Source organism: Epargyreus clarus, unplaced genomic scaffold (assembly GCF_041222505.1).
Source record: "Epargyreus clarus isolate Ecla_fem2 unplaced genomic scaffold, WU_Ecla_fem_2.2 ptg000001l, whole genome shotgun sequence".
Lineage (NCBI taxonomy): Eukaryota > Metazoa > Arthropoda > Insecta > Lepidoptera > Hesperiidae > Epargyreus > Epargyreus clarus.
The window spans coordinates 13,690,264-13,713,564 of record NW_027332209.1 but is presented as its reverse complement, the minus strand read 5'-3'; the positions used below and the strand labels follow the sequence as shown (position 1 = coordinate 13,713,564).

General features: G+C 36.2%; 2 protein-coding genes across 2 annotated transcripts in view; both read left to right on the top strand.

Moving 5' to 3' along the window:
- The window catches only part of sdt (MAGUK p55 family member stardust), a 182,291-nt gene extending 179,266 nt beyond the window's left edge, over nt 1–3,025 (top strand). Inside the window, exon 20 of the mRNA XM_073091756.1 lies at nt 20–3,025. Within this exon, the coding sequence (XP_072947857.1) occupies nt 20–202 (183 nt within the window). The 3' untranslated portion in view covers nt 203–3,025. The remainder of the gene's footprint in view (nt 1–19) is intronic.
- Nucleotides 3,026–5,114: 2,089 nt separating this feature from the next.
- Nucleotides 5,115–23,301, top strand: part of Brms1 (breast cancer metastasis-suppressor 1-like protein) — a 114,182-nt gene continuing 95,995 nt past the window's right edge. Inside the window, exons 1-3 of the mRNA XM_073091633.1 lie at nt 5,115–5,452; nt 6,587–6,737; nt 7,543–7,636. Coding sequence (XP_072947734.1) covers nt 5,251–5,452; nt 6,587–6,737; nt 7,543–7,636 — 447 coding nt within the window. The 5' untranslated portion in view covers nt 5,115–5,250. The remainder of the gene's footprint in view (nt 5,453–6,586; nt 6,738–7,542; nt 7,637–23,301) is intronic.

The window sequence follows — 23,301 nt, the reverse complement described above, 5'->3', positions numbered from 1 at the left end:
ACAACCTTAACTTTTGCAGGAGGAAGAGTTAAAAGAAATAATAGCGACCGCCCGCGATATGGAGGTCCGATGGGGGCACCTGTTCGACATGATCATCATCAACAACGACACACAGCGCGCCTACCAGCAGCTGCTCAACGAGATCAACAGCCTCGAGCGCGAGCCGCAGTGGGTGCCCGCGCACTGGGTCAAGCACACCTAGCACACGCATACGCACGCGTTTCGCACGCGCGCGACACCGCCGACACCGACATCGCCGACACCGCACTCGACATCGCCGACATCGACACCGCAGTGTCCCGCGCGCCGCGGTGACGTCACCAGGCTCGGCGCGCTCGAACTGATGATGGTCGTCGTGCAAGTGGTTTTACATTTGCTCTCCTACTTCCTTGGAGGTGAAACGTGGTCGCGAACGAAACTCCCCTCGGTCCTCCCCGCGACCGACCGGGGTAAAGTAGACGAAAATATAGAATTTAGCGATGTGTTCCCCAATCTTAATATGAACGAGAGTGATTATTTTAATTATGATGATATCGAATACGAACGGTCTGCGGCGTGTACTTAATGACGGTAGGAAACGTTTGCGGTTGCAAATGAAAGTGCTAAATTGTTAATGTAATTTTACGACTGGTTTCGATGAACTGAATGGAATGTTCAGGGCGTCGACTGTTGCGATTGTCAGTGCACTCACAATAATAGGACTGGCAAAATATATCATCATGGTCTGATTTTAGGTATAAATACTAAGTAACAGGACAGATTCATTTCGAGTACTTAATAATATGTAAACTGCCTTATTCATAGATGTTATCTATTTTTAAAAATTCAATTTATACACATTTTCGTTTATTGAAATTAGATATTGTGCGGTGTACCTAATGCCTCGAGTTTCTAATTACAATAAATCGTTAGGAATAGTTTTTGGGTAAAAGTCACCAAATACTGAATAATAATAATTGTTCACTTTGTAATCGAAATAGGTATATTTCCTTCAATATAAACTTCGTAATACCTATTTAAATTTTTTAAATCTTAAATAAATTTGAACCCAACCCAATTATGATATTTAATGTTAAAATATTTGAATATATTCCATTTTCAACATTAAAACCTACATTGTAATTTAAAAAAGAATGATAAATTGTACCATTGAAATTGATGTTTTGCCAAAGACTTTTGTCACACAATTTTTGCGTCAAAACGAGCTGTATTAACTTGATTTTCTTGAAAAGTTTAGTTCTGACAATATTCTGTCTTTTAGTCTAAGCAGTATTCCTTATTTTGTACTAATTTTATTGATAAATATTACTTAAAATATTAATTACAAGCAATAAGATGAATTTTTAATCGACCAGACGAATACGCTTTATTATTGTAATATTTTCCTAATTAAACACGGCAACAATAAGTCAACGGAATTTATATTTTGCGGTGTAATAAAATTGATAGATAAATAGTAAAAATGTATTAAAATCGACGATTAAACAATAAAGTATCTCTATTGCCAAATTTGTACGGTAGATATTAAAGAATAATAGAAACTTTTTGAAAAATTTCTCCAGTAAGTAGTTAGCCTTCTCGTGGGTTTCTCTTAAGGAAATGTGGTAGGGAATTTGATAGTTCCAATTAAATGAAAGATGTAATTTAAAACGGCTATTCTAGCTAGTAGAGAAGCAATATTTTATATCCATTTAATCGCCACTGTACAACGACATATCTGTTTTTTAATATACCTATTTCAGTCAACTTTTGGCCAATGTGAGTCCCTTTTGTCAAACACCATTTGAATAATGTTATGTAGAAGGTCGGCGTGTTTGTCGCTTTTTGAAGACGCGTGGTCTTTGATGATAAAATTTGTGATTTTATTGTAACTTGACAACTAAATTCGGTGCATCATTCCTGTTAAAGTGATATTTAAAGTATTTTTTTTAATAAGGCACCTGTATTTAAAAATGAATTGAAATTTTGAATCTTTTTCTATACTGTCGATCTAACTTCCAAGATACTAACCGATAATTTTATTTTTTACTTAAAAATATTTAGAGGTTGTTAAATCTGGTTGTCAAACTAAAATAAATGCCTTATAAGTTGACATTCAACTATTCTGTGTTCCACACCTTTCGCTTCACACCTTTTAATAGGTGCCTACAGTTATTCGTATAATTTTAGGGTTGTCAGGTTGTAATGAAATTACTGGAAGGTATTGATTGGAGAATGCAATATTCTAAATATTCAAAATAAACATTTGGAGTTAACTCATAACATTTGTCGTATATCTAAGTAGATAGAATTGTGCATTCCAAATAAATTAGTGCCAAATACATAAGGCCACAATGAGTAGTGGCAACACTGTCAATATACAGTTTTTTAAATAATCACAATTTTACTGTAATGTGTTATTTTATATGTACGTTTATAGCCTACGTTAAATCCTTACCATTTTCGTATTTCGTGTGCTGATTTTGTGGTTTTGTGTCATAGTGTTTTTACGATTGATTCATTGGATGTAATTTACAATAATTAGTAGTGGTCCAATTTGTGATCATTGATATTTTATTAGCGTTTAAAATGATACAAAATATAAATTGTGAACGCTTTTAAACTGGCAATATTTTACTATAATTCGGACCATAGACACGTTTTTACTTTTCATAAGTTATTGATTTGAATATGAATTTATGTATAGCATGTGGAGGTGCTAAATTTTGTAAACTAATTTTGTTCTTTCAATGTGTTTCTTGATTTTTGTTTCATTGTGGCATATTTGAGATATATCCAGGTTAAGAAATTAGCCTTCTGTATCTTAGTAGGTAAACTTAAAATTATTTATATCTCAAACATGCTAAAACTTGAATGTGTATTTTGTCGAGACTTCACAGTATTGATATTATTATTATCTAATTTATAAATAGTCCTGTACATAAAATATATTGACAACTGAATAAATAAAATATTATAAATACCATGTTAATAGAGAACAATTTAATGTAAATAATAGAGTACCTATTAAATTTAATATCAGATACATTTTGTTTTATTTTTATTTTCACCTAAAAGATTAAATTCAACAATTAAATTATTTTCAGTATATGATTATACATATATGACTTAATTTGTAGGTTTTACATTAAAAAGCTATTAATATTTCAAATTCTGAAATTTGATGACAATACCACAATATAAAGATTCTTTTCCAGATGTGAAATATGTACATAATAATATGATACTTTTTCCTTACCATCAACCCATTACTGTCCTACTGATGGGCATTGGGTCTCCTTTCAAAATGAGATGGATAGTTTCCTTACCTTAATTAAAAAAAAAAACATTTTCATTACCAAATTACCATTATGAAATATGCTTGTTTATTTATATCAGCTAATTGAAATGTACAAAACCAAAATGTTTGTCTCTTATAGAAGCTTTTCTGGTAGTCACTTTACGACGGAAAGAAAGATTACTGGGTAGCGGAATGTAGAGAAAAAACAACGAAATAAATCAATTAGTACAACAAATATTATACTTGACTGCTGTCAGCTGCTTGCACTACAAAGAGACTAGGATTTCCTACAGAACCTAACGCTCCAGTCGGGTGCTGGGGAGCAGGACGGTACGGTATATGTAATGACTTCCTTCCCAGGCTACATAAAGGATATCGTAGTTCTAGTCTAGTCTCGAGACTACAGATACAAAACTAACAGTATATTGTGTTAAAATTTTTTAACAAAAAATACAACCGACTTCTATGTCACTACAAAGTAATAAATAATTGAAATAAATGTTGGTTTAGTACATATTTCTGAAGGCGGCGCTCAATATATTTCGTTGGATAACGATGTAAACAGCGTGTCTAATATGAGCGCCGACTTCAGAAATATGTACTAAACCAACATTTATTTCAATTATTTTTTACTTTGTAGTGACATAGAAGTCGGTTGTATTTTTTGTTAAAAAAATTTTTTCACCCTTTTTAGTGTTGACATACTAACATTTATATTAATACAATATAAAATTGTAAAAACGTGATCATGAATTAAGGTAAGGTCTGAGTTTACATTGATTGGAACCGCCCGCTCGCAGGGCGCTGCCGCGTCCTGCTCGCTTAGTTTTATATTGTCTTATATGTTCCAACCTAACCTAACTAAATAGTCAATGATGAACTGGCTTTGCAATTTCATTAGAACCTACCTCAAATATCTTCAAACACAACTCAATTATTCCCATCGGTTGAGGAGTTACATATTTTGTCTCCGAGACACATTATCAGACCCTTAAATAGTCAATGATGAACTGGCTTTGTAATTTCATTAGAACCTACACCAAATATCTTCAAACACAACTCAATTATTCCCATCGGTTGAGGAGTTACATATTTTGTCTCTGAGCCACATTATCAGACCCTTAAATAGTCAATGATAAACTGGTTTTGCAATTTCATTAGAACCTACACCAAATATCTTCAAACAAAACTCAATTATACCCATCGGTTGAGGAGTTACATATTTTGTCTCCAGAACCCGCTCTGATCCTCATCATATTTAAATGGGACCAACTGTACACACACGAAATAAAAGGCATTATAATAGGTTCATAAACGGCGAAGTTATGGCTGTTATATTTACATGGGTGGAGGAGTTCCCCTCATTTTCTCCAGAACCCATCGATGGATCCTAACCATATTTAAATGGGACCAACTTCCAGCTCGTCTCTATATAATAAAAAAAGAATTATTAAAATCGGTCCACTAACAGCGGAGTAATTTGTGTACATACATAAAAAAAAAAAGATACCGGCCGAATTGATAACCACCTCCTTTTTGAAGTCGGTTAAAAATCTTATTCAACTTTGTACTATACGAGTTGCGATTGTTACTGATGACCGATAGATGTCACCCAGCGCTAAGTGGCCGTAGAACCTGCTTGATATTTTCAACGCCAGTAATATTTCGATAATTAGTCTTACATGTCACGATTTTACATCGACTTAATCGAATATTATTTTCAAAATAATAAAACGTCTAATAAATATTCTTGGATGACAAATCGAATACATAGAACTTAAAACACTTTAAAAAGTAATAAAAATGACAGCGTTCACTGACAGCTGACGTATGACGTTGACATGATATTGTTTGGTGGACGTTGGCCGTTGACATTTGTTGTTATTTAGAACGGAGCGAAAATCTGTTAATTGTAATTTCCAAAACATCGTCGTAATTACTAGTGGCTGTTGTTACTCATCGTGGGCAAGATGCCGTCAATGAAAGTGGAGGGTGACAGCGATGCTGACGGCGATATGTCTGGAGGGGATACTGAAAGGTCTGGGGGTTCTTCCAGAGGCCCAGACAGGGACTCCAGTGCTGAGGAGGCCGACGAACCGGATTCCGATGACTCTTCCGAGATGGACGAGAGTGAATGCGAGAGGCGTCGCAACGAATGCTTGGACAACCTAGGTAACTCGAATATAGGTTATGTTTACAAACATAGCTAGGAATACGCAAATTTGATCCTTAAAGATTCCATTTTGAATTATAAGTTTATAGACTTTGATCAGTTAATCTGTGAATTGTGCGTTATTTTATTGATGCTAATATTTATAAAAAATAAGGGTATGCTAATTTCAATCTAATTTTAAATTCAATTTACCCTCAATATTGTTGACCTATTACCATGATATATTGAAAAGGGTGTATGCCGTAGTCCATGGATCTGGCAGGTGGAGATATACATACATTCTATGAGAATATTATAGAGATTGCTCAAAATTGCTTATCTGTTTTCCTAATAAGATATTATTTCAACAGTTAATTTGTGAAATGATAATTGTAGGTTTATACTATGTGAGTAAGATCCAACCTCCTTTTTTTCTACTTAAGCATATTATATATGACCAATAAATAGTAACACACTCCAATTAAACCTATAATTAACAGTCATAACTTAATATCAAATAGAATTATTACAGTTATTTTTTTTTGTCTTACAATTAAAAAACCAAAATATTTTATCTAGATCATTGCCTACAGCAACATCTTCATAATTCTTTGACTCACGTCACTATTACACTATCACACCACCTTTATCATCTACGTCACTGAAATCTATAATATCATAAGTACAACAACCAACAAATTAATAAAAAGCATAAAAGTCATATGGTATGAGAAATAGCAAGATTTCTTTTATTTCATAATGTTTAGACATCTATATCCAAAGGGGAAAAACGGAATCCTATTACTAAGCCTCGCTGCAACAGGGCTCTACCTCTGGAACCATATTAGATAGAACCTTGAATTTTTCACAGAATATGTGTAATGATGGCCGCTATAATACAAAAAAGTATAAAATAAATAAACATAATTGGGATTTTTCCTGCCGCTATTTTTCGGCGTATTTCGCTTCTTCTATTTAACCATAACATGGACAGTTCAACTTTCTTCAGTTGGTTTGTTCGTTCATTCAGCGATCACTTCTATGGCTACTATAAAAGCGAATTCAAAAAATATACAATAGATGAAATTTTGGTGGTACACAATCCTCCACTTGCACTTGACCAATTATTTAAATGTGCGTATGTGTAATTCCAGCGAACCTAGAGCGTCAGTTCACGGTGCTGCGCGAACAGCTGTACAACGAACGGGTGAAGCATGTGGAGTACCAGCTGGCTGAGGTGCGCGGCGGACGCTCGCAGGAGTACCTCGGGCCCTTGCGGAGACTGCAGGAGAAGATGAGGGTCAGGTGGGTTTGTTGTGTTTGTTATTTTTAATGCTAGTGTAGTAAAGTTATGTAGGTGGTAGAACCCTTTGTGGTTCGACTCCGGCGGCACCACCGCCAAATTTATTTCTGCCTAATAACAGCAGAGTCAGGCGCTGCTGTGTTCTGTTTTGAAGGGTGTGGGAAGGGAGACATACTTTTCCGAGGCGTTACAGCTTAGTCCTCAGGGGTAGCGGCGCATCTGTGGCCGATCTCAGGTAGGAATATCTAATCCTATCTGGGGTTAATTACTCATGTCTATGGGTGGCAGTAGCCACTTACCATCAGGTGGACTGCATGCTCGTCTGCTACTCCCTATATTATAAAAAAAAAGTAATGAAGTTGAATGAATTTTGTTATTGATGTTGATGGCACCTGACTAGAAGTATACTTTTTACGGTTCCATACCCAAAGAGTAAAATCCTTATAATTCAACTTCCATCTGCCCATATGTCGTAGGGAGCTATGTCTTGAACCGTAATAGATACACATTTGAAATTAATACAGTGTATGTATAATAGTGGCTGCTATAACAACAAATACTATAAATAAAAAAGCTAAAAATATATGGTACTCGCTATATAAGAAACAACTATTTTGTGGGGTTTTGCTTTATTTATTGATACACAGATCCAGAACAGTTATCCAAATGCATCATGTCTATCTGGCTGGGCATCGAACCCGGAGTCCATTGTGCATCAGACCGATATGACTGCTCCGCCTGGTCGGTCGACATCTAAGCAATATCTATATTAAAAAAAAATAACAAGATCGCTCCAAATTGTTTCAGGATCGAGGTGGCGGGCATCCTGAAGCAGATGCGCATCGAGAACATAAAGCACAAGTACGAAGCGGAGGAGCAGGCCGCACACCAACACTTCAAGGTAAGCCACCACCGTCACCAGCGTCACCATTATCAAAAAGTACTGGTGAAATAACTATTAACTAGTTACGCTGGATGATGGATAGATGTATATCAATTATTTAGTTTTTTTTACACTTGTATGTTATAGTATTACGCTGTTTGTCCACCAACCACCGATACCGAGCCGATACCGATAATTAATGACGGCGCCGGAGTAGCGTACATACATTTACTATAGCAGCTTCTCCACCGAACGTCCGTCACCCGAGCACCGTTATCCCGGCCGCCGATATTCCGAGTAGATCGGCGTGACCGCCAGATCGGCACCGAGTTTGCATCGCCGATGTCCCGCAATGTTAAACACATTGGAACTTGTCCATACACTGCCGTCACACGAGTGACAGCTGGAACAAAATAAACCGCCGATATCGGTCGCAGTGGACAAACTATCGCCGTCACGACATAATTAAAATCGGCCTGAAATAATCTCGTTCTCGGTATCGGCTCGGTTACTGTGCAGTGGACAAACAGCCTTAGAGTCCTACCTGAGGTCGGCCTGAGACGCGTTGCTACCCCCAAGGACTAAGAGCTCCTTCACACTAGCGTTTTTCAGGGTAATAAGATGGACGTTATTTATAAACAGCGTAGACAAAAACACCATGAACGATAATAGCTGTAAAAACGCCAGTGTGAAGAAACTAAGGGATAACGCCTGGTATGAAGGGCTCTGCTTTACCAACATTATGTTGTTATTAGGCAGAAATAGGTAACACGTCTCCAGGGTTGAACCATTAAGTATGTAAAAAAAAAGTATTTTACCATCTTAAACCTTTGTATCATAGGATTTTTTTATAATATAGGAGTAGCAGACGAGCATGCAGTCCATCTGATGGTAAGTAGCTACTGCCGCCCATGGACATCTGTAATCAACCCCAGATAGGATTAGATATTCCTACCTGAGGTCGGCCACAGATGCGCCGCTACCCCTGAGGACTAAGCTGGAACGCCTCGGAAAAGTCTTTCTCCCTTACCACACCCTTCAAACCGGAACACAGCAGCGCCTAGCACCGCTGTTATTAGGTAGACATAGTTGTGGCGGTGGTGCCGCCGGAGTCGAACCACAAAGGGTTCTACCACCTTCTAAAGAAAGTGGTAAGGAAGAGACACCCATAACGTGTCAAATTGTACACTTATTTAGGGTTGATTTCAGAAATCCTTAGACGGCAATTATCACTGAACATTAAGTGGAATGCATGATCGGTTGTTATTTCAGTTTTGTAAATAATAAGTTATTATAGTAAATGTAGTAGTAGTGTACTGAATCTAATAACATTTTAACTAAGTATACGTAGTAGAGCCGTTAAGATTTGTTTATAATCTGCGCGGTTATGGAATGTACTATAGTATAGTGTTCGTGTTATAATCTGCATCAATAGATCCTAAGGTAAGTGGAGTAAGGTAAGTGCTTCTTACATTTTTCGCCTCTTAGTCGAAGTAAGACTAATTAAACTAAATATCGTCAATGGCTAGTGAATAAAAACTTCTCTTACACAGACTGCATGTTTGCAAGTCGGTATTTAATATAGTAAGTAATTGAGATGTAAGTGAATTTATTACTTATTTTAATGCTAAGCCGGCGTCGTAATCGAAGACAAAAACGAAAAAATTTAGGGCGCTTAAATACATTATTCCAAATTTCGTTTCGGAAAGCGGATTTAACTTACTTCATTTAACTTCGCCCATTAGTCAAATTTATTTTAGCATTTCTTATAGTTTCGGACTTGGTCATCCAAGCGCATAATTCACCGTGTATATTTGTGGATATTTATAGCTAACACGGTAAACTTTGTACCGCCTCAAAATCTATTTATCAAATATATTTCATATAAAATATAGCCTATGTTCTCGTAGATAATGTAGCTTTCGAATGGTGAAAGAATTTTTAAAATCGATCCAGTTGTTTTTGAGTCTATTAATTACGACCAAATAAACAAACAAAGTTTTCCTCTTTATAATATTAGTGTAGATACGCTTTTATTAGCTCGACCTGTATGTGTGTATGTAACGGAATCTTTGAACTCGATTTTTACCAACTTTGAACGGTCCGATTAATTTAAAACTTTGAACATTTATCAAGAACCGATGACAATACACGATTTTAATAATTTTGTCCCGTTCTCATCAGGATCATGAGGATTAATTATTTTCCTTATGTGATTTTAGGCTGGCTTTTAGTTTTTAAACTATATTTTTTTATTATATATTTTAATATTTTTACTAAGAATATAAGTAAAAAGAAAAACATGTATACAAATATATTAGTGTATGTTGTGGCTGAAGTTGTAACTGAGTAGCTACGTATAATATGTGGTCAGAATAAAAAAAGTAATACATATAAATAATAGTGAGTAGAAGTTAAAAATGATATTTGATATTTAAATTATTAACCTACCTTTAGAAGCATTAATTGTGCCACAATTTTCAACTTAATTTTGTCAATTGTATTTTTTTGTGTTAAAACTGACATGTTCTGTGCGATTTGCGAATGCCTCATTTGACTGGCGAATAGAAGTAGCAATTTTTATATTTAATCAAAATCTTATAGTATTTCTTTCACTGCGACACCTTTTTGGTATTAGATCAATCATGCCATTAAAGGTTTAAATCACTCATTACATTTAATTGAAGTCATCCTACCTGAACAGTACATCGTGCTACAGAACAGAACAGCAGAACAGAACAGTACATCGTGGCTAGGTGCTGGACTGATGGGCGGCTACCATGGGCGCCACACATACGGTGGGACATTTGCTCTGTGTGGGCAAAAAGTATACATGTAATAAAAAGCGCCTAATAAAGCCAGTTTTGAAGTAAATCGCTGCAAATCAAATCGCCAAGACTTTGCAAACTAGTTTGATTAGGATATTTTTTCTTCAATAATAGTTTCGGAGGGCGCAAACTGTAAATATTGCTGAGGGTAGCAAAATTTAAATCTTGCTGATGATGACCTAAGCTCCTGTATATGCAGTATGAAATACAGACACCGATTGTCTCGGAGTTTCATACGGCATGTGTCACAAGTAAAGTTGTTTACCCTACTGGAATTTGGGGTGACTAAAATGAATGAATTTTATTTCATTTCGTCCGTCCGATTTCGATTTTTGTCAGTTTTAACGACTGTCACATGAGCATGATATGGTCCTTGTAAATATTGCCAACACAATTCTCCCAGGCGGCAACCGCAACTCACACGTATCTACGACATACTAGTCTTAACAATTTCGCTAAACAAAACTGTATCCTTAGTATGCGTTTTTACGTTTTGACAAAAATTACTGTTTTTGTTTTCGTATTTCCCATATATTTCTAATCACCTCTGATACAACGCTGGGGGCGCTGATTGGAAATGTATGGGCAAATACGTAAACAAATACTAAAACAGTAATTTTTGTAGAAACGTAAAAACTCATAATTTGGGTACTGGTTGTAAAGACAAATGACAATTACGACTGTTTTGTACTTTTCGTACATGTGAGTGAAAACTAAAACTATCATAATCTAAGTAGGGGTTATGAACATTTTCCATTGAAGTTATGAATATTTTGTTTAGTTTCATTTCTGTCTAATTGTAAAGAGACGTTTATTTTTTATGTATATGTAGAGTAGATTTCAATTATTTATTAAAGCAATACACATAAATTGCCGTGCTACATTCAAAATTATTTCAACTTACGAAATTATATTGTTAGCAATATATTTAAATTATTTAATTATAGTATTGTTTTAATTAATTATTTTGTGTTATATTCATGATGTGTTATTTTTATAATAATAAGTGCCCATTTTTGTAGTCATTGGCTGTATGGGTTATACGATTGTGTGCATTAGACAAGAAACAAGAAAAAGAACGCGCTTGGCGCGGGACTTGTATTTTACGCGGGAATAATAAAAGTTGTAAATTGGATCAAGAAAATAGTTTGTGTTACTAATATAAAGAAATAAAACAATGCTGTGCTTTTTAGATTTTAGAGTGTAATATAATTAACGAATACTCGTATCAATATGACGTTCGCTGCAGCGATATTTATTATCTAAAAATATTCTTTAACTAATGTATATTAAAGGTAGATCCTTTTACAGCGGCAGGAAACCCTTTGAAGGTTTATCTATAAATACTCTTTAACTAATGTACGTTAAACGTAGAATCCTTTTATAAAAGCAGGCAATGCTTTGAAGGTGTGGTGAGATAGAAACATACTTCAACCGAGAACACAGCAGTCTTTAACACTGCTGCTGTAAGAGAGAAATAGGTGTGGTAGTGCGTACATAGTGGAACTACAAAGGATTTTATAAAACCGTCAAGTGAAACGAATGTTCGTTTGGTACTTAATTTTAATATGTTCATACCAGCTTTTCTTTAAATATAAATAATCAATGCAAATGCTGTGTTGCATAGTTAATATTTGTTTCATAAAATATATTTGAAATTTAAACGCTGCGCGTTTTGTATGTATCTAGAATACTTATTATTATTTTACAAGGTGCATACGAATTGTATTAAGTATATACTGAGCACTGACTAATAGGCAAAGTATAAATTAATCTTTGAGTCTCGAAACATTAATTAGAATAGGAACTATACATAGTTCTTCATTTTCTCGGAACGCACGTGAGCGCTAAGGAATAAATTTTGAAATAGTTTTTCCAAAGACAACTAAAATAGGCAGTCGTCGTCATCCATTTTTGATCCACTACTGGGTAAGACTTTACGCCACGTTACACCCATATTACGTTTAATATTTACAGTCGTAGCAGACAGGGTGCTTATAGCATCGGCAATTAAGAATATACCGACTGCTTTAATACTGCATCGCATTTTTTGAGGTCTGTTATTCCATCTAGCATCCAAAAGTAGCTACGAAAGACGCTCAAATGTGTGCAAAGTGTAGCGTTTTGTTCGTTTTATCTTGCTTTATAAAAGCAACTAAATGTTTAATCGCCAGTTTTAAAAGAAGCGCGTCTGCTGGTACCCTTATAATTTTTCGGTGTAAAGATATAACATTTATTTTGAATTCACAGATATTCTACATTTACTGTTTTACATGATCTGAGCGTAACTAGGCATGTACTAGTTTTGTAGGGATAGGTATTTTCCCGCCGATGTGCAGACAGCTCGCGTTGAAGTCTTTTTTTGGGTGCGTTTTTGAAGGTCAAACTAGAAACGGCACGAAGTCGGAATACCGATATATTTATATTTTAAATTTACGACATATACATGAAAAGTTTGTTGATTTTGAGATAAATATGTGTATCTAATTTAGTTATTAGTGTATCTAATTTAGTTTCCGCGCGTAAACTTCACGTTTTAAATGTCAATTATAATGAAAAAAATATATCGCTGATCGTTTGTATGGGTTAATCTGCTCTCGTTCACAGTCCACAGTTCAGCACGATGGTCAACTGCCGATTGGTAGAAGGTGAGACTCCTGTATTCATTATTTTTTTATTGTGAAAAAATATCAGGCATGTGTAATAAAAATACCTATATTATAAAAACGCAGGGAACTCCGCAAACCGTTCGTTTTAGAACTCTCAAATGTTCAAATTATATGAATTAGGTTCAAATCCGGCGGCACCACCACGACACCTATTTCTGGCTAGTAACAGCAGTGTTAAGCGTTACTGTGGACTGGTTTGAAGGGTGTGGTAAAGGACACATACGTTTCCGAGGCATTCCAGCCTTGTCCTCAGCATTGGCGCATCTGGGGCCGGTCTCAGGTAAGAATCTAATCCTATGTGGGGTTGATTACATATGTCCATGGGCGGCAGTAGCCACGTATCATCAGGTGGACTGCATAATCTTCTGCTACTTCTATGTAATAAAATAATCTATATAGGATTTTCGATGAGGTGGAGATTTAGGTGATGAATGCGCTAGCCCTGAGGGCTAAGTTAGACAGCCTGGTATAACGTTTTTTTTTAAAACGAACCCTTCAAACTAAAACATAGCAAAGCTTTAAACTGTTATTATTAAATAGTTGTGGCGTTGTTTCTGGGTCGAATCCTCTAGGAAACTAAGTTTAATATTGTCCTACAATAATTATTATCGAAAGAAAGAATATAAATGAATGGAAAAATCGTTTTAATAACCATCGCTAATACCTCCTGTATACCTATACTTTTACATGTTTTTACGTCTTATTCTATAATAACTCTATTTGACATTCAAAGATCTACTGAATACTGGCAATACGTTAAAGATTTTAAAATTGAAACTAGCTGACCCGGCAAACGTTGTGTTGCCATATAAATAAAAAAATGTTAAGGGTGAACAACAACTATAAAAAAATATTAAAAAAAAGTATGAAAAATAGATAGTAGCCGATTTTCAAACCGAACTGAATATGCATATAAAATTTGGTGAAAATCGGTAAAGCCGTTTCGGAAGATTACGGTAACTAACATTGTGACACGAGAATTTTTTTATTAAATTGAAATAATTCTTAAATGGTCTTCCGAACCATCCCTAAGAAATCTTTTAAACTCAACATCACCCTCGGTTCCCCATCGGATATTTATTTGTGTCCCATAGGAAGGGAACCCCTCTGTTTTTTGTACCCACATCTTGACAGATGTTACTTTTGTAATATTTATTTGTTTTGTACGTATTGAAGCGTTCTGTCTGCATATGATATGATTTTGTGATACGATTCTCGGTTCCGGTTGTTATCATTGAGTCGTTAACCCATTAACTATTGTTTCACTGCTGGGCACGGGTCTTGGATAGTAGAATCCTTTGAGATTGATTTCCAGGCACATCACCACCATACCTATTTCTGCGTCGTAAAAACATTGGCAAGCGTTGCTATGGTTCAATTTGAAGGCTGTAGTTAGGAAGACATAGTTATCCGAGGCGTTCCATCTTAGTCCTTCGGGGTATCATCTGTAGACAGACCTGAGATAGAATGTTATGTGGGGTTGGTTAGAGATGGCCATTGGTGGCAGTAGTCACTTACCATCAGGTGCATTGCAAATTCGTTTGCTACTTGTTTGTTATAAATAGAGGTATTTATATATATTTATTACTTCATATTAAAATTTTGCGCATTTTAAGGAAATAACGCGCAGGTTTCGTAAACCTTGCCGTATTCTTTGAATGAAGACAAGAATATATTTATTCATTTTACGTGTAACATATCAGACACGGAGAGATGCAGACAAATATAATAATAATACATATACATCTTAGCGGACGAGCATGCAGTCCACCCGATGGTAAGTGGCTATTGCCGACTATGGATATCTGAAATCAACGTCAGATAGGATTAGATATTCCTAACCGAGGTTGCCCATAGATACGCCGCTACCCCCGAGGACAAAGCTGGAACGCCTCAGAGAAGTATGTCTCCCTTACCACACAATAAATGTAATAATATAACTACAAAATGTGTATAAGCGTATATGTATCTTCCGTAACACGCCCGCGACGAAAAAGCTATCAAAACTACCGTGGACCACTTGTATTAAATCTCTTTTGATCTGAAATTTTACAATCTCAGGGTTTTATTGCTAACGGAACTAGCTTTTGAACTAGCCTTCTAAATTATTATTCTAAAACACGATTTACAAGTAACTTCATGATTTTTATATTTAATTTCGTTTAATTATTTAAGTAAGTAGTGTAATTCATTAGTTTCAATTAAGTTACGTTCTAAAATGTCCCCTTAAGACATTTCTTATACTTTAATGTGTAAATCCATTATCATTATCTCTTATTAAACGAGTTTACTCATAAATTAGTGAACTAAATGCGCAACTATTGAATTAATCATCTATAATCTGAAGAATTAATAAATTATTAAACCAGTCGAGTACCCCATTGCACCCGGCGGGCACTGGGACCGCCGGATGTGACGTCACACGAAGTCGTTGACACGACGTATTGTCCTCCGACATACACATGAATCCTTATCGAACTACATGTTTGTTTGTTTCATATGATGATATTCAATATATGTGCTTACGTGGTTATTACTTTTAAGAAAACTTCACAAGCTTTTATTTTAACTGGTTTGTTAGTTCGTATGTATGGGAAGCTCAAATTTGGGACTGAATTTGAACCTTAGCCGGTTAAGCTGAAATTATGAAAGCGTTTGGTTTGGATTATAGTGCAAGGTTAGCTCAGTGACGTCTAACTCTTAATGCAATATGGCGGACACTACAACATTTTTAATGCATACCAATAAAATAGACATCGATTGTAAGGGTGTTCGAAAAACCTCGCGTCATCGATTTTTCTTAACTACTGCGGTGAAGAAAAAATATCGTAAGACACAAATAAATATAGCATAGTGATCCTACTCTACTACACTCGTTACATCATCATTATAAACCCATTAGTGTCCCACTGCTGGGCACCGGTCTACTCTCTGAGTGAGAAGGATTAGGCCATAGTCCACCGCGCTGGCGAAGTGCATATTGGTAGACTTCATATACCATTCAAAATATTTTTTTTTGATTTCTTAGGTATGCAAATTTAAGCTAAGTGATAATCAAGTTCTAATACGCACATAACTTTGTACCTTGGTACCTGGGATTTGAACATCGGAGCCATCGATAGAGGCCGAGTTTTTTAACCACTACGCTATCACTGCTTATATTACTTATATTGTTCACATAGACGACGGAAATATATACGTTAAGTATTTATTGACTGTACAGAATTATTTTAACAGAATATGACATCGCAATGTGCGTGCACTATCCATTTGTCATAAAAAAATGTAAAACTGAAATCTTAGATCTTAATAACAAAAGAAACAATTAAATGAATAACATGGTTCAGTAAATAATGTATTTTAAAACGACAGTTTTATACGTTTCTCCCTCAAACATTATAAAGAAAAAGTGAGATAAAAATAGAAATGCCACTATTTTGTTCTACAATCTGTATTAAACCAAGTTATACGTAAATACAGGAATACCTACGCACGCGAATGTGTAGCCAAAATATTTTGCATACAAAGACCGGCGTTGGTTAAATAACATTGCAACTGAACGTTGTTACCGTTTGCCATTTTGTATGTGACGAAATCGTTCGGCTTTAGTCCATAATTGTACTTAATCGAAATTTTCATGATGGAAAAAATGTATAACCACAAAAAAATCTGACTGATTAAAAATATAGCGAGAATATTTAATACATAACTATTTAGACGAATCCAATGATACCTCATTTATTTTATAGTCCGCTAAGCTGTTTGGGGTGTAGGGAATGCCAAAGAATGATGTGTTGTTCTTATATGCGTTAGATGTGTTATTCGAAGGAGGTAGAACCCTTTGTGGTTCGACTCCGGCGGCACCACCGCCACACCTATTTCTACCTAATAACAGCAGTGTTAGGCGCTGCTGTGTTCCTGTTTGAAGGGTGTGGTAAGGGAGACAGACTTCCGAGGCGTTCCAGCTTAGTCCTCAGGGGTAGCGGCGCATTTGTGGCCGACCTCAGGTAGGAATATCTAATCCTATCTGGAGTTGATTACAGATGTTCATGGGCGGCACTAGCCACATACCATCAGGTGGACTGCATGCTCGTCTGCTACTCGTATATTATGAAAAAAAAATATGCAAACGTACGTCCGCTCGAAGAACATTACCCTCCACAGGCCGGTATAAAATGAATGACGCGGCTTTCTATCAACGTCTAGATTTCCACGACACGACATCGTAAATTTACACGACGTCATAACATACCACGATGCCGTAGCATGTGTATGTGTTGTTAGCCACAAGATGAATTAACATTCCATTCCATTTGCATAGAGATGTCCTACGAATCAGACACTCAACGAGAAACCTTCTAAAGTCTTGCCGCATAAGAAAATTCATCGTTTATACCCTTGCCCTATTTGAACACCTTTGACACTTATCACGAAACAGTTAACTTAGACAAAATATACTTTTACGATCTAATTATATAATAGTATAAAAATAGTTCTCAAAGGTTCAACGTATAACAAAGATTTATCGCCTTCATTCCTGCGATGAGGCCCTAATAAGCGATTAGTCCAGTTTTCGAGAAACATGTCAATCTATAAAGGTGTTACCCCGATGAAAACTAAGATTGAAAGGGTCAATATACAATACATATAATAATATGTATAACGTAAATCTAACTTTTATAATTCAGTTATAGTAGTATAACCAGTAGTCCTATTGAGTTACAATTTCAGGTTCCGTAAGATCGTCTTTCATTACAGCCTTCAGTGGGTATAATGTCATTATATTACTTGTATTTACAATTTACTTTATATAACAAAGCGGCGTGACATTACAATTATTTGTAGTACATTTTCCGCATGATCATCTTCCTAATGGAAGGCCTTAGGCTTAAGCCTGTAATGTTTTTTTTTGTGATATGTATTTTCTACTGAATATTGTTTAGTATTTGACCCTCTTTCCAATTTTGTCTGCGTATGGTTGTAGTCTGCAAGCAAGCGATTTCTTAGAGTTTCTTACTTTTTTAGTTCCGTTTCTTGACTTGTCGTGTAAGCTACCAGGACATGGGACACGGGGAGAGTACAGTGGGTTATTTCCCGCATGCAATATAGTAACTATCTGGAGTTGATTACAGATGTCCATGGGCGGCAGCAGCCACTTGCCATCAGGTGGACTGTATGCTCGTCTGCTACTCCTATATTATAAAAAAAAATCTCATAAAAAGAAAACATTACGAAGACTAATCTCTCACTATACGCCTCAATTTAAAACACAATTAATTTCTCACTACATACACAGCTAATATAGGTATGTACGTGTTGCACTGTAAATAGGCACGCAAGTGCGCGGGCGCACCGTTCCAATTACAAACAATGGCGCGGACGCGACGTCACTTCCGGCCGTGCCTTACGAACAATCGTACCCTCGCGCAATACGCGATTGTGGCCACTGTACTCGTGGCCACGGGAACGTGATAAGTAATTTACCTTTTTTATCAGATATATTTTTTTACCACATGGCAAATGAGCCGTCGACCTGAGAGTGTGTGGCCATCGTTGTCCATGGACAACTATTATCGTTAAAGTACGTCTCCCTTACCACACAACATATGTTATGTTATGTAGTTAGGGAGATGTACTCTTGCGAGACGTTCCAGCTTAGTCCTCAGGGGGGGCGGCGCATCTGAGGGCGACCTCACGTAGGAATATGTAATCCTATCTGAGGTTGATTACAGATGTCCATGGGCGGCAGTAGCTACTTACCATATTATAAAAAAAAATATCACCCCCAGGTAACATTAAAAATCGAAAAATGACAATACTTCGTATGGAGAAGTTGTGAAATCTTTCCAACGAAAAATAATGTATAGACTGAATATTAATTATGAGCGTATATCCCACTTCAGGTCAGCCACATATGCATTGCCGAGACAAACATGTCTCCTTTACCGTACCCTTCACATCAGAAACAGGTGTGGTGGTGGTACCTTCGTAGTCGAAACCTTTTTGGTTCCACTACTATATTCAATATCCATGTGATAGAAACTCGGCCTCTCAAGCGGAGGGATTGAGGATCAAATGCGTGGCTTGTAAAACCTCTGACTTTTCAAAGTTATGTGAGTATTTTGAGGGCGATGGAAAAGGAAGTACCAGACATCGCACTTAACCAGCGAGGTAGACAGACTCATCTTTCTAATTCTGAGCCCGTGCCCAGCACTAAGACAGTGGTGGGCTGATGATATACGATTATATACTTGACATAGGATCAGGTATATCCTTGATGCGTAAGTGATAATGTAACTTCTGAGGACTTTGAACGATTGAAATCATATTCATTTACGGAATATGCCGAAACAATGCTTCAAAATTGTGTTTAGGTCCGGTAGATGGAGCTGTTGTCATGTATTTAACAAGTACAATGTTTATGTTACAGAATATTTGATTTCATGGTGTTTCATTTTTAAGTTGTGTCGTCTTACACACTGTATTTTTACCATTTGACATTACTAAGAGGGGTAGGTTAGTCCTCCCCCCCTCCCTCCATTGCACATGTTCGGCTGGCGAAGCTTTTGTAGATACCTATACAAGTACAATTAATTGATCTCATTGTTAACATTAGGTGAGCAGCATGCTGTTGCTCCTGCTGCTTTACCACAAATGTTTCAAGAAGCCACGGACCGACAACATGTGCCAAAACTCCCAACGAACTACTTTGAATGAAGGTTGATGAGTATGAAACTCATCAACATCGGCTACAATATTCGTAAAGCGTAGTGTAGTATAACAAGCTTATAAAGCTCGGCTCATGCGTAGATAACATGAATGATAGCTTGATTTATGTGATGCACAGTGCAAATATTTAGTATAAGTCGACTGATCACTTATTTAAGGATTTCGTGTTGTATGACTCTCGACTAGCTTTTCTAAAAGTTATCAAGTACTTATCACATAATAATTCGCAAAGTACGAGTCGAACTCGCACATGGAGGCTTCTGTACCACCAAATGTTCATTATTTTTTACTTATTTTTTTTATTTTCAACAATATTTAATTATATCAGACAACAATAGATGGCGTTGGGGTGATGATCAATGATACGTAAACAACTTATAATTAAATTAAAATAACTATATTAAAATATGTTTTATGGTTCTTATTTGTATTTATTATAATACCAGTTTAGTAATAAACGGATTGTAAAAATTTCAACCGTTTCCTTAGTACGGTTTAACAATTAGATTAATACCGTTTTGTTGTATGGAGACTCCCTTTAATATTCAACTTTATTTTATTTTTAGTATTTGTAATTATAACAGCCACCATTATGCATCCTCTGTAAAAATTGAATGTGTCTATCTATTACGGTTCCGGAGATATAGCCCTGTGACAGACGGACAGACGGGCAGACAGCGAAGTCTTAGTAATAGGGTTCCGTTTTTACCCTTTGGGTAGGGAACCCTAAAAATGAATGATATAATTACTTTGCATTGTCAATATATCGTTCTGTTAATGTTTTGAATGTATCACTGTCTGTCTGTATGTATGTAGCCCGTTATTATTAATAATCGATCCATGCAATGTTTTGCCCACTAAAGATCTTATTTCAATTTTTTTTCAAATAGAATAAAGGTAGAAGTTAATAAATGATAGTAAACGTCCGTTACGTTAGTAGTTCCGAATTGGATCCTCTGTCGGAAAATTTCCCACTGAGTGGAAGTTTTTCTATGGATTGACATTTTGTTTAAACGCTTCTAAGTCGTCGTCATCCCGCTACTGTCCCACTGCTGGGAATCGATTTACTGGGATGCTCTCAGACCGAACAGGTTTAAGCCAATGTCTACCTTTTTCCAACATACTCGTTTTAAGAACTATCTAAATCAGGACGTTAAATCAAGTTATCAATAGTTAATTTCTAATACGTAAAAAAATCAAGAGGTATGTGCCTGGGATTCGAACCTCGGACCCGTAGATTCAGAGGCAGATTTTCAAAACACTAGGCTATCAATGTTAATAACGTTTGTAGGTTCGTTTGTAGTTATTAAGAATCAAAAATATCAACGCTTATAAATCATTCAACACGTGGCTAAGTATTATTTAAGAAGCTTTTCGTTCTCGAAAAGCTTCAGAGACAGACGGCAACAGCTGTTATTATTGTACAAATGATGACAGTTGGTAAGCTGCAATGATATACTATTATCTTAAAAAACGGTAAAGAGATAATGCTTAAGAAGAACCGATGTTTTGAGGTAACATACCTTATATTCTGTGAATGTACAAGAACATTTGCCAAACATTATTGCTTAATCCCTAAAGACCCGTAATAAGAAGATTTTCAAAACTAAATACCGAAATGAAATGTTTTGCACTTTATTTTGTAAAATTACTTAAAATCAGTATTTTAAACCGTATTTTTTACCTGGATCAGTATTAAGTGATGTAAAGCTTACTAGGGAAGGTCTATGTCCGGCAATGAATCTTTAATGGCTGATAAATGGAGAATAATTAATGAAGCTATACCATTTCTATTTCTTCTATAAACACTAGTGCAACATTTAACGAAAATATGAGAGAAGTGAACTTCTCGGATGGCAGCCACTGTAGCTTAAGTACATTACCAACAAGCTATTAATTAGACAGGAATGCAGCCTGAAGCCCTTAAAGTACTAAGTTGCAATATCATATGTAATCATAATTATGCTCGTTTTAATCGTTTTAGTCCAGTGTACAGCAGCGCTGTGTGTTAGATCAGTGTTAAGCGCTGTTGGATTCTGGTGTGAAGGTTTCCCAGTCCTCTAGGACAGCACTTTATCTTTTATAGCAATGTTGTGACGTCAATTGCCGCACAAAGTACTACCTAATGTTAATACTACCTTTTTTTTTCTCAAGTTTCCCCCTTGGAAAGTCGTCGGGTACCTTCAAAAGGTACCCGACGACGTGGGAGCGACGCCGGGTTATGTGGGATTTTTACCGCACTAAAACCCCCCCGGTGGCCGTCCTCAACGCTTGTTGGAGAACTTCGGGATCTCCAACGGAACACAACCGGAGCCCTCCAAGCGCGATGCCCAACGGGTTCTACCCTGGGGGAGCAGTTTTCGCTCCTCCCACACCATGTAGTGTTTACGTCGGTATGCGACCACATATACCGCCGTCCTTCCCGGGGTCGCTTGCTGGACGGTTCGAGCTCCCACTCTTGCCGTCCGCAACCCCGGAAGCCCCCTTTTAGTCGCCTCCTACGACAGGCAGGGGATACCGTAGCCCTATTCTAGTCCCGGAACTACAGGGACAAATGTTAATCCTACCTAACATTTGTACATTTTACAACCTAGTATTGTATAATATTTTAGGGCGTCTATCTAATACGTATGCCGTGCTCACCTATAAATTGTGGGGACACGACGTTTTATTCTCTTCACCTTAACTTTGTAAATTGTTACTGTGTTTTCTGCGTTGGTGAGCCTTAATTAAATAAATAAACATCGGCCACAGACGTGTTGCTACCCCTAAGACTAAGTTAGAACACCTCGTATCAGTATTTCTCACTTACCGCATTCTACAAACTAGACCACAGGGACGCTTAATACTGTTAATTGATTTTATTGTTATAAAGCGGTAGAAAGTGTGGCGGTGGTGCTTCCGGAAAAACCTTAAATTACTTCGCCTTGTTCTTCGTGGTTGATAATAACTAGATTTAATAAAACATAAAAGAAGCCTTACGTACATTAAAACTGAAGCAGTGAGAACCTTATTTTTGTCTGTGTTTAAAGTACTAGACTGAAATATAAAGAAAGAAATGAAATGAAAGAAAAAAGGAATGAAAGAAAATAACAAAACAGAAACATCGCCTGAAAATGAATATACACTTGTTGTCGAAGACGAGAATTCTATTATATTTAATAGATATGAAGAAATTAAAAGGTGATAGAACCCTTTTTGGTTCGTTTCCGGTGCCACCACCACCATATTAATTTCTGTCTAATAAGGTACGGGGGGGAAATGGGTGGTAGATGTCACACGTCATCAGCATGTTAAAGCAACAACATTAAAAATAATAATAACACATATAACATAACAACAAAGATAATACATATTTATAATTGAAACATTCTTCCTTATTGTGTTTATTACATAATTACTCGTATATTATTATTTAAATATAATTATATTTTAATGTTTTTTCAAAATTATCTAC